The sequence below is a fragment of the Doryrhamphus excisus genome, linkage group LG13 (genome assembly GCF_037039965.1).
Source record: "Doryrhamphus excisus strain RoL-2023G ecotype Guam linkage group LG13, RoL_Dexc_Guam_v1.1, whole genome shotgun sequence".
Classification (NCBI taxonomy): Eukaryota; Metazoa; Chordata; class Actinopteri; order Syngnathiformes; family Syngnathidae; genus Doryrhamphus; species Doryrhamphus excisus.
This window is the reverse complement of record NC_136369.1, coordinates 16,630,143-16,640,560: the sequence shown is the minus strand read 5'-3', so window position 1 is coordinate 16,640,560 and position 10,418 is coordinate 16,630,143. Positions and strand designations below refer to the sequence as shown.

At 42.0% G+C, this 10,418-nt stretch overlaps 1 protein-coding gene across 3 annotated transcripts; it reads right to left on the bottom strand.

The window, feature by feature from the left end:
* Positions 1-914: 914 nt before the first annotated feature.
* LOC131139143 (homeodomain-interacting protein kinase 1-like) lies at positions 915-5,839 on the bottom strand. 3 transcript variants are annotated; one of them, XM_058088449.2, is made up of 8 exons: positions 5,025-5,838; positions 4,770-4,961; positions 4,268-4,449; positions 3,912-4,035; positions 2,507-2,617; positions 2,325-2,411; positions 1,801-1,994; positions 915-1,627 (listed from the first exon to the last, which is right to left on the bottom strand). In XM_058088449.2, the coding sequence occupies exons 1-8, from the start codon at positions 5,349-5,351 to the stop codon at positions 1,444-1,446; spliced, it is 1,401 nt and encodes a 466-aa protein (XP_057944432.2). In that variant the 5' UTR covers positions 5,352-5,838; the 3' UTR covers positions 915-1,443. The 3 variants fall into 3 exon arrangements, 2 of the variants coding, with proteins under 2 accessions (XP_057944432.2, XP_078651765.1); XM_078795639.1 differs by lacking the exon at positions 915-1,627 and adding an exon at positions 2,069-2,232 and having other exon boundaries at positions 1,829-1,994; positions 5,025-5,839; XR_009132194.2 differs by lacking the exon at positions 915-1,627 and having other exon boundaries at positions 1,853-1,994; positions 2,069-2,411; positions 5,025-5,839.
* Positions 5,840-10,418: the final 4,579 nt, after the last annotated feature.

Below are 10,418 nucleotides of genomic sequence, written 5' to 3'. Positions count from 1 at the left end.
TGGACAGACCAATTGATTGACAGACCAAAGTTAAACTGTGCCATCAAAGTCTACTGTAGAATGACGCTGCAGTCTTGTAACCACCACCTCCCATCTACTTCCACATATTTGCAATAACTCTTGCTTGAGTCTGATCAACCACTACAATCCAAGTTGAAGAGTTACTCCCATTTGCATAATGTATCACCAGTTGTCGTCAACCAGCTGTCGCATTGCAACATGGCCAGCCCCGTCCCATGTGTGCCACGCACTAAGCAGCTCCCAGGCATGGACTATTCATCTGCTAAGCCTCCAGTGCAAGTCTCCCTGCACACAAATCAGACGCATGGGCACCAAGGTGATGAAACACTACATTCATCAAGAAGCGTGTTTAGGGGATTGTTCATTTCCTGGAGCCAACGGCACACGCCGACACCTCGGTGGCAGTGAGAGCACGATGGGTTTTATTGGAGGATTAAAAGGCTAGGTGGTGGGAGACGGGATGCCGGGGCGAGGCGGGCAGGCAGAATGACGATGACACAGCTGCACGTTATCGGTCCACTTAATGGCGCTGTATTAGCTATCAGATGGGCCAAAGTGCACTTAACAATGGGCTAGAGGGCGCATAACATTTACTTTGTATTAGAGGTGATAAACCACAACATGGAAGTAAGGCCTTGTGGTGTTCAGACATCCTGACAGAGGAAATACAAGTACTGTACATTTTGCATGCAGAAAAACCCCAAACATCCCCAAAAATGTATGGAATGGTAGCACAAACGAAGAAGAGGCTGTTTTGTTTTGATATCATGCGAATACAACAGTTGATAGCATCATCATCCATGAACAAGGAAGTAGCCTGTTCACATGGCACGGTTTTAATTTTGAAAACATGCAAACTACAGCGATGAATACCCGAACAGAATAGAACCCAAGTCTCCCTGATCTCCTGGCCTACATGCTAACCACTCGGCCACCTTCAAAAAAAGTATGTGACGTTACACACATGGGTCTTCATATTGAAATTGGAAATTTATTTGGACAATATCGGAGAATCCTAATGAGGATTTTCCATCGCGTTTACGGATAATGATGAGCTCTACTCGTTTCATGCTCGTAATCAGAAAAAATGCATTATGCATAACGAATACTCGTCTACAATGTATCCGGCTCATCCCTATTCTTTACCCATAAGCACTGATATGATTGTTGACTATTCTACAGCAATGAAAAGTTTGAAAAATACAATGAATGTAAGGATTTTTGCATTTATTTTTAGCAGACATTTTATTCATTGACACAAGTAAACACAATCTATGGTGATAAAATACGTGTAAAAAGAATAAATGTAATAAAAACAAAAAAACGGAATTTAGGAAAAAATAGAATGGAATTTGGGAAAAAATAAAATGGATTTCATAAGGCCCTAAGTCACCTCACCCTGTTCACCCTGGCCTTACGGTGTCAACTCGGGTCCGACCGCTCTTCTTGGGCCATGATTTCGTACGGTTCTGGTGAGGCTGGGCTACAGCATGGCTCGTCGTCTTGTGCCTCGCCTAATGCGGACGAGTTGAATCCTTTCCCGCTGAACGATTGCAGCATGGTCTTGTTGGAGCAGACGGACATGATGTGAAAGCAGGACTGCACGCTGCAACGCAGATGGACATTTATGACAACACAGGGATATCGTAACCTGCTTGAGCCTACTTGACAGAAGGGTGCAAAGACCATTGACTGTTGATTTCATCCATTAGAACCATCGCACCACACTGACACGCATGCAGTGGTGAAACGCCGCATTAAAGAGCAGTATCGACTTACTGAGAGCTGGTGTCTTTAAGTGGGTCCAAGTGGCTCATGCTGCTGAAGTCATGCTCCAGCACCTGGTGAGGTGTCATACGTTGGGAAGCATCGAGCTGCAGCATCCCCTTCAGCAGATCTACAAACTTCTGCACGTCTGCAGTCTTGGCAGCTTTGTTTGCAATGTGCCGCGTGTTCAAGATGCCGGGCTGGAACTGGATCAAAAGGCAATTAAAAACTGGAAGACTGGTATTGACCCGAATATGAGATGACCCTCTTTTTCCAATACCCAGTTTTTGATAAAAGACAAATTGAATCCAAAACATGACACTTTTCCCCCAGTGTGTCTTGTGTCGCTGCTGTATCTCTCCAGGTCACTGAGTGACATGAAGAAAGGCTGACTCTCTTGGGAAGAAGTCGTTTGGCGCCACTTGATGGTTTGCATGGATAAATCTCCAGACCCCAAATATAAGAGGTAAGGAAAAATACTGTCTTATATCGGGATCAATACAGTCAATATTAAAAGTTTTAGAGTGAGTGCTTACATGCAAAAGGCGATCAAGCGAGCGGAACTTAAATCGTCTGGTCTCTTTGGGGACCAAACTGGTCTCTTTCTGGTACTGGTCTGGTGTCTGAATGAAGAGACAGTTAGCCATGGACAACATTTTAACAGCCATTTCTTTTGATTTTGCTTTTTAGAAGATAAAAGTCACAGGGAGGAACGTACCTTTAGCTTCCAGGCAAAGTTGCGTTCCATCTGGAAAAAGCAGCTCGTCTGTAGTCCAGCTTCTAGTACGTTATCCGGAGGCTGACCTTGAGTCTCCACAATGAACCTGATCTGCAAAAAACACAACTAGTCAGCTAGTTATGTACCACTGACATGCAGAATAATTCTCAACAGAGTGACAGTAAATTAGCTCAAATTTTCATTATGCCAAACTCCCAAGTCACACCAGATCTCAGGTCAGTCAGTAATATTGCTTCTTCCTTGGCTTTCAGTGTATTTTTGGTGAAAAGAGGACGGCCTCAACAAGGGGTGTTTAAGAACGTGAGCAGCAGACGGGAATTCAAAAACCCATCGGCACCTGTTATCAACATTTAAGTACAGTATTTTGTGTTTTACGTAATTTGTGTCAAAATATGTGAGGCTACTTACCTTCAAATTATAGCTTTGTCATTCATCACTGAAGACGTTCTGCCAAATTGGCCCCCTGAATTTCGCGGCTTCACTATCATGATTTTTCAAAAATATATTAATAAATCATACTCTTTTGGATGAATACGGATGAATACGGCCTTGGTCAAACAATCTACATATGTCAACAAATCTTACATTTGTTGCCTAAATTAAGCATTCATTCAAGTATAAAAATGGCGACGTGAACTAAAATACAAATAAAAGGCATTCAAAGTATAAGCTGGTCACTGGGTGTCGGTATTTTACTGTACAGTTCGGTGAGACACACAAGCACCAGACTTGATCGGCGGAACAACAGGATTTTATTCACGTTCGAAACGATGATCCCTAACACAAGCTAAAAGCTACCCACACCAAGCTAAAACTCACTCCGAACCCCCGATATCCACCCCACTTGGCTCCCCCAACACTGAAACTAATGTATCATAACACATAGCACAATACTTTTATGGGACATTTATGTCTCATAATAGGAGTGTAAAGGTGACTATAGGGGTGCTATTTCATGTCTTGAGGGCTTTAATAATGCTAAATGAATCAAATCAAATTCATCGTGGTTGGGCTAGGAATTAACCCTGATAAACTGCACACCTAAATAACAAGGTACTATTATTATACCTTTATCAATAAAAACAGGAAAAATTGACTTTAAAATGACTTGTAGCAGTTAATAATTTATAAAGGTGACCAAAGACTATTTCATGTCTTGAGGGCTTTAATAATGCTAAATGAATTAAATCATTCATCATGGTTGGGCCAGGAATCAACTAACCCTGATAAACTGCGCATCTAAATAACAGAGGTAAATTTGACTTTAAAATGACTTGTAGCAGTTAATAATTTATTGGTGTTGATGGAAAAAAATGATTACATCTATGTATTCCATCATTTCACATGGGAAAATGTGGAAAAAGATAAATGTATACTTACTTACCATGTCGTATTCACTTTTGCCAGGGTAGAGCAGAGTGCCTGTGTATAAAAAAGCTGCGATGCAGCCTACGGACCAGATGTCTATGGCTTCTGTGAAGGGGGCACCAAGCAGGACCTCTGGAGACCTGGAAAGAGAAGATCAATAGTCATTATAATTTTTTTGTGAAGGCTACATTTAATTACATTGTGATCACCTATGTATGCAATACAACAACTTGCTTAGCTTATTTAGCTACCACAATATGCCAAAATCGTTATTTGAAATTCAAGTTTAGGATTTTAACATGCTTTGGATCAACAAAAAAATAAGTTGCTGTCAGGGGCCGGACTGTGTGCAACCCTGACGTAGTAACTCACCGATACGGGAGCGTCTGAATGAGCGAACCCTGTTTGGCGGTGGAAACCTGAGCAGCCAGGCCAAAATCGATGACTTTGAGCTTGTAGGGCTGCTGCACATGGTTGACCAGCATAACGTTCTCCAGTTTGAGGTCTGCGTGAATGATCTGAGAAGCCTTCAGATGGTTCAGAGTGTCTGCTAACTGGAGTAAAAAAAAAAGAAACATCCATCCATCCATATTGTATACCACTTGTTCTTATTCTGGTCCTGGGTGAGTACACCATGGACCAGTCGCCTGTCAATCACAGGGCACATATAGACAAAACTGTCACACGCACATTCACATGGACAATTTGGAGTCAATTTGGAACAGGCATGTTTTCAGGATGTGGGACTTAGGCAGGGTTTGTGGAAAAAAAACATACAAGTTCAGAGATTCAAACTACAATACATCAGGCCATAATACAGCCCATTTAAAGCAGTATTTTCAAAACATTAACTTAGTGATTAATGGCAACGTACCTGATGGACAATCGGCCTGATCTCCTTCAGCTGCAGAGGTCTAAAATTCCGTTCTTTAATTAAGTCATAGAGACTTTTGTCCAGAAGCTCAAATTCAATACAAACATGCCCAGTGATGCTGAAGATGCTGTTCCATTGCACAAGGTGGCATTTGTCAGCATCCATCTTTTTTATCTTAAGGAGGGCCAGAATCTATAAAGACAGTTTCTGTTAGATGATGTTCTGGATAATTATCAATAATTGGAGGTCTCTTACCTCATATATGGCCCGTTTTGCTGAAGTACCGTGGTTCTTGATGGTCTTCACCGCCACCGTCTTGTTGTCAGTAGTCTTCCGGCATTTGACAACATTACCGAAGGCGCCTCGTCCCAGAACTGAAAGCACGTCGTAGCCGGATGATTTGGAGTGAATTCGGGCTCCGGGAGAAAACTGATTGTCCTCGGAGCCAGAGGAGTCCATCCTTTGCGGGACCGGGTGGTGGTGGTGGAGGTGGTGGTCCGACTGTACGCCCGGCTCTTCTGACGAGGACATGGACGCCCCAGTCAACTCGCCTCGGAGGTTCTCCACCCGTAGAAGACGCATTCTAGTAAATATACCGTGGGTGTAGCTTTATCTTTTAGATGCTTTATGACACCATGGTTCGTACCGCCACGTATTATAATCGTAAAGGACACGGGAAGGTGTGTCCAGCAGGGTCCTCAAAGTCCACCCTACTCCCCGCTCTCTGTCCACCTGAGCACGCATGACGTAACACTCGTAGTCGGGCTTCTCCTTTGCTAACTGTCTGTGACGAACCTCGAGAGTAAGTGTTTTGAAAGTTACACGTACCGTGGGTTGTCTCTTTTTTGACAAATAATCCACGAATTTACGCAACAATGGCGTTAAGTCTATGAGGGTCGGGGTCCTCTTTAATAACGCATCAGGCGGGGTTAGCTAGCCTCTCTATCGCTTTAATTGCGATTAGCATGTTGCTAATACACACCCGCTAGCTAGCATGTAAACAGGCGCTGGCTAGCACGTAAACAGGCCTTACTTGATTTAAATTGTGGTAAAAAATTGCGCTAAAACAATCGCTAATTACTGTTTATATAAATTACAGCCCAACAGTGGCGTTCTTACTTGCGCAAGGATTTTAGGTCATTACTGTATATGAATAAGGTACGTGTGTGACGTCACGACTTTGGTACCAATTCATGAAAGATGAGTAAAAATAAATTGTATAACAGTTATGTTATATATAAGGGAATTATATGTCAAAATATGTTAAGTATAATTTATTAAATACTAATCATATCTATCCATATTTATCAACACTGGAATTTGACTTTTTGTTTGTTTTTTTCAGCTTTTTCCTTATGGAGTCGGCACAGCGGATCTTGTTTTGATCCGCATACTGAAATTGGACAATATGGGAACTTTAAACCAGTCCAGGGAGTACACCGCCTCTCGCCTGAAGACAGCTGGGATAGGCTGAGCATACCCGCAGCCCCAGTGATGACAAGCGGTACAGAAAATGAATGGATTGATGGTACATATCCTCCCAAAATTACCACAAGTTAAGCACGTACAAACTATAATTTCTTTACAATGTGATAGGCCTACCTGCGGGAACACTAAAATGCTGTGAACATTCTTACTTTCAAAATGAAACCACAAATGGGAATGATATACAGTAAACAGCAGTTGTCCTCAATCGGCAGGCCACATGACCCAAATAATGAAACCACTTAGTCTCACAGAAAAGTGCTCATTTATGCAATACTTCTTCTGCAAGTGGCTGTTTCGCGCAGTGGGGACAAGTGGATGGGGATTCAAACCCTGTGGGTTATATTAAAAGAGGTACTATCCGGCCCAAATTCTGTTCTCCCTTTTACAAATGTAATTGAGGACCCCTGGTATTCAGAATTATTGGGTGGCATGTAATAGTGCAGTCGTCACAGGGCGGTCAAATAAGCACAGTTGTAGTGAGATGTCAGTTGGCTTATTAATTTATGCTGAAATTTTTGGGTAGAAATATTGCCACTTGGCGTATTATTTAAAAATACGGGGTGTCCTGTCATGTTATATTAATACACCGCGAGTCGAGGTCGTGAGTCGAGCTGTGGTTGTTATGCAAAGCATCCCTGTTTGCAGCCTATTTGCTTGGAAACCGGAACTGGAAGCCATTATTCCCCAACTCCGTCACTTATTTTGACACTATAGTTTTTTGTAAACTAATACATTTACAGTATGCCACAACTCTCTGATCAAGAAGGTGAGAAATACTATTGAATTCAAGAAATAACTCCTAGCATAACACAAAGGTGGTGTCCATGTGGATCTCTCATTGTCATTTCTGTCAACAGTTAAATCTTCATTCAAGGTAAAAATTATATTAAATATTCATTTCTGTATGCAAAACTATATTAGTCACCCATATTTGTAAAACTATTTACAAAAAAGGGTTTTCTGTGAACATCAGGGTGTCTGAAACAGATTGATTTGAGATGCATTATTTCTTAAGGTAAACACTGATTCAGTTTGTGTATGTTTTGGTTTGAGTCAGGCCTTGTGGAATGGAATAATGATGCTAACCAAGGCTCCACTGTACTGTTTTCCACAGCAAATAACATGGCATAAAATACAAACCCATTTTCTAACACATCATTTCACACAAGACAATTATTTAATGTAAAAAAAAAAAAAAAAGTTTTTATTTTTCTGGGTCTGTGGCAGCTATAGGACGGTAAAATACAGAAAAGCCAGTAAAACCTGAACTGTCTTTTGTGCGGAAATAAAAACAATGGCCAAACAAGACGTTGAAACGGCTTCTCTCACCATTACTATATTCCTTTTAACCCCTGGACTAATGTCATTCGGGGTCAGTTTTTTATTTGTTGTTTTCCCCGTCGGAGCATGATTTCATCAGGGCACTGGGCTGAGTGGTCTGTCACTACAAGACTAAGTATATGTATTGATTTATTGCTTGGTTTTATTTATTGTCTTATTGTGTATATGTGCAGCACTATGGTCAACCCTGCTTGTTTGAAAATGCGCTATATCAATCAATACATTTTGACTTGACGAGCACAGCTACTCATTACTGAGTCCTTTTTTGAATTTTTTTTTATTTCAGTTTAATGGTTGTTTGCAATCAATTGCTCACTCCGTGCATTTTCTATGCCGCGGGGGTATGCTGGAGCCTATCCAGGCTGAATTTGGGCAGGAGGCAGACTACACCCTGGACTTGCGGTTGCTCACTCTCATTTCTTCTTTTTGCAATTTGAAGCTTGGAACGTCCTTGAGATCCAAGAGTGTAAAATGTAAATTCTTAGAATTTTTCAACTGGTCTTAAAATGTGGATCTGGAGTGACCCAGGTGGCTTTGTCGGCATAAGATGAGTTTTACGCTGTTAGAACGATACATTCAATCTTCTCAGCACAAGTGAATGACTAACTCCATTCCGGTACTGGGTTTTCTCAGGCCAGTGTGAATGAAAAAGAACTGCAGTCCGATAGAGGAGAATGGAATCTGCACCTAGGGCTGCTTTATCTCCAATAGGTGGGCTTTAAAGGCCCTAAAATTGATCCAATTATGAAGGGGGCTTTTTTTTCGGAACTGTGTGTAATTGTGTAACACTCATTTTCTTGGCACGGGCCCGGGTGGCAGAGGGGGGGGGGGGGTGCTCCGACAGAGGCCTGTCATCTCCCCTAAGCCTTCTCTCTCTTCAGGCACGACACTGAAATGAGATCTGGTCTTAGCTGCAGAATTGCCAAAAGTAATGCAATGGATACCGAAAGAACAAAATCACCTTCTTACAGAAAAATCCCTCCAAAACGGGACTTGAGCTACTCTATCTCCGCTGGCCTCTAAGCTGACGCGATAAAGTTAAGAGGTCTTTGTGATGTTTACTAACGTCGGCCTACTGCACACAAGAGGACATCAAAAAATTCTAATTTGACAGGGTATCGAGCTTTCAATGGCTTTTGTAGGATTTCCTTAAAAATGAAAGGGATGTGTTACATACATAGTACTGTGAACTCATTTGTCATCGTTTGATGTGTTTTTAATAGTACAAGTGTTAGTTGAATAAGTTCAGAAGACTGTTGTGTATTTGGTTACATTAAACGGTGTCTCCCACAACTCGTAAGAATCAGCAGCAACCTCTGGCATGGCGCTCTAATAGCTCATAAATGTTTTATCGCGGCACATGATAGTGTAATGACATCTGGCTGTTCTGGCTTCCTCGTCTATCGCCTGTTATTACGCCGGGACACTCAGGAGGTGAGAAAACGATACGGCCGTTGTATCTCGGCAGTCAGGAAGACGTCAATGACAGTAAACTGCTGTTTTAAGTAATGCTCTTGGTTAAATTTGGTAGGCATTCATTAATGAGTATCAAGTACTGTGGCGATTATGCATTAGGGACAAGTGATGTAATACCTGTTCTTATCCAGCAGATGGTGCTGCATTGAAAAAAAATTATTTCCAGTATGTGCTGTACACAAAATAAATCAAATTAATTAATTTTCTACCGCTTATCCTCACGAGGGTCGCAAGTGGTGCTGGAGCTTATCCCAGCTGTCTTTTTTGGCGAGAGCCGTGGTACACCCGGGACTGGTCGCCAGCCAATCACAGGGCACATATAGACAAACGACCATTCACACTCACATTCATACCTATGGATAATTTGGAGTCGCCAATTAACCTAGCATGTTTTTGGAATGTGGGAGGAAACCGGAGTATCCACACAGGGATAGCCGAGGGTGGAATTGAACCTTGGTCTCCTAGCTGTGAGGTCTGCGCGCTAACCACTAGACCGCCGTGCAGTATGATTTATTATTATGATGGAATTTTTAGAGCCCTCCAGATGTGAACTAACACATATAGACAAACAACCATTCACACTCACATTCATACCTATGGACAATTTGGAGTCGCCAATTAACCTAGCATGTTTTTGGAATGTGGGAGGAAACCGGAGTACCCGGAGAAAACCCACGCATGTACGGGGAGAACATGCAAACTCCACAAAGAGATGGACGAGGGTGGGATTGAACTCAGGTCTTTTAGCTGTGAGGTCTGCGCGCTAACCACTCGTCCGCCGTGCAGCCCGAAATCAAATTCATTTTTTGAATCTAATTTTCAAAGCAGATTTCTCTCCCTGTCCCATGAATTGGTCGGGCCCTAACAATAATAACATTTACAAACTGTGCTCAAATAAAAGTAGATACTTTCACTTTCACATTTTATAGCATTTTTTTTGCCAGCGAGAAACGGTTCCTGTCCAATAACATACGTATATACGTATAAAATAACTCAATTATTTGACAGCCTTGCCTGCATTTGCATGGTGTAATAACACTGTTTTACATAGCATTACCCACACAGTGAAAAGTGTCTGCTGTGCAAAAAGACCCACTGTAAACAAACATAATGCATTTAGATAGCTGTAGGTGTGATTCATGTTAGGTCTAAATAGCATGTGGCTTAATCCTAAAACGTGACTTCATGATGATTGGAAGGTTTGCGGGGACCTTGAAGAGCAAGCGTGGAATTAATCTTCTGCTGACACATTTCGTCACTCCTCTCTATGGTTGGCTCAGAGCCATTTTACAACATTTTAATGACACTTTGATAGCTCACAAGAAGACTACAACCGGGCCGGGC

Excerpts from the sequence above, each read along its gene's own strand:
- LOC131139143 (XM_058088449.2), bottom strand. The coding sequence starts at position 5,351 with ATGCGTCTTCTACGGGTGGAGAACCTCCGAGGCGAGTTGACTGGGGCG. Across the intron at positions 4,962-5,024 it reads CAAAACGGGCCATATATGAG|ATTCTGGCCCTCCTTAAGAT; the intron begins GTAAGAGACCTC and ends CTGTCTTTATAG. Across the intron at positions 2,618-3,911 it reads GCAAAAGTGAATACGACATG|ATCAGGTTCATTGTGGAGAC; the intron begins GTAAGTAAGTAT and ends TGTTTTTTGCAG.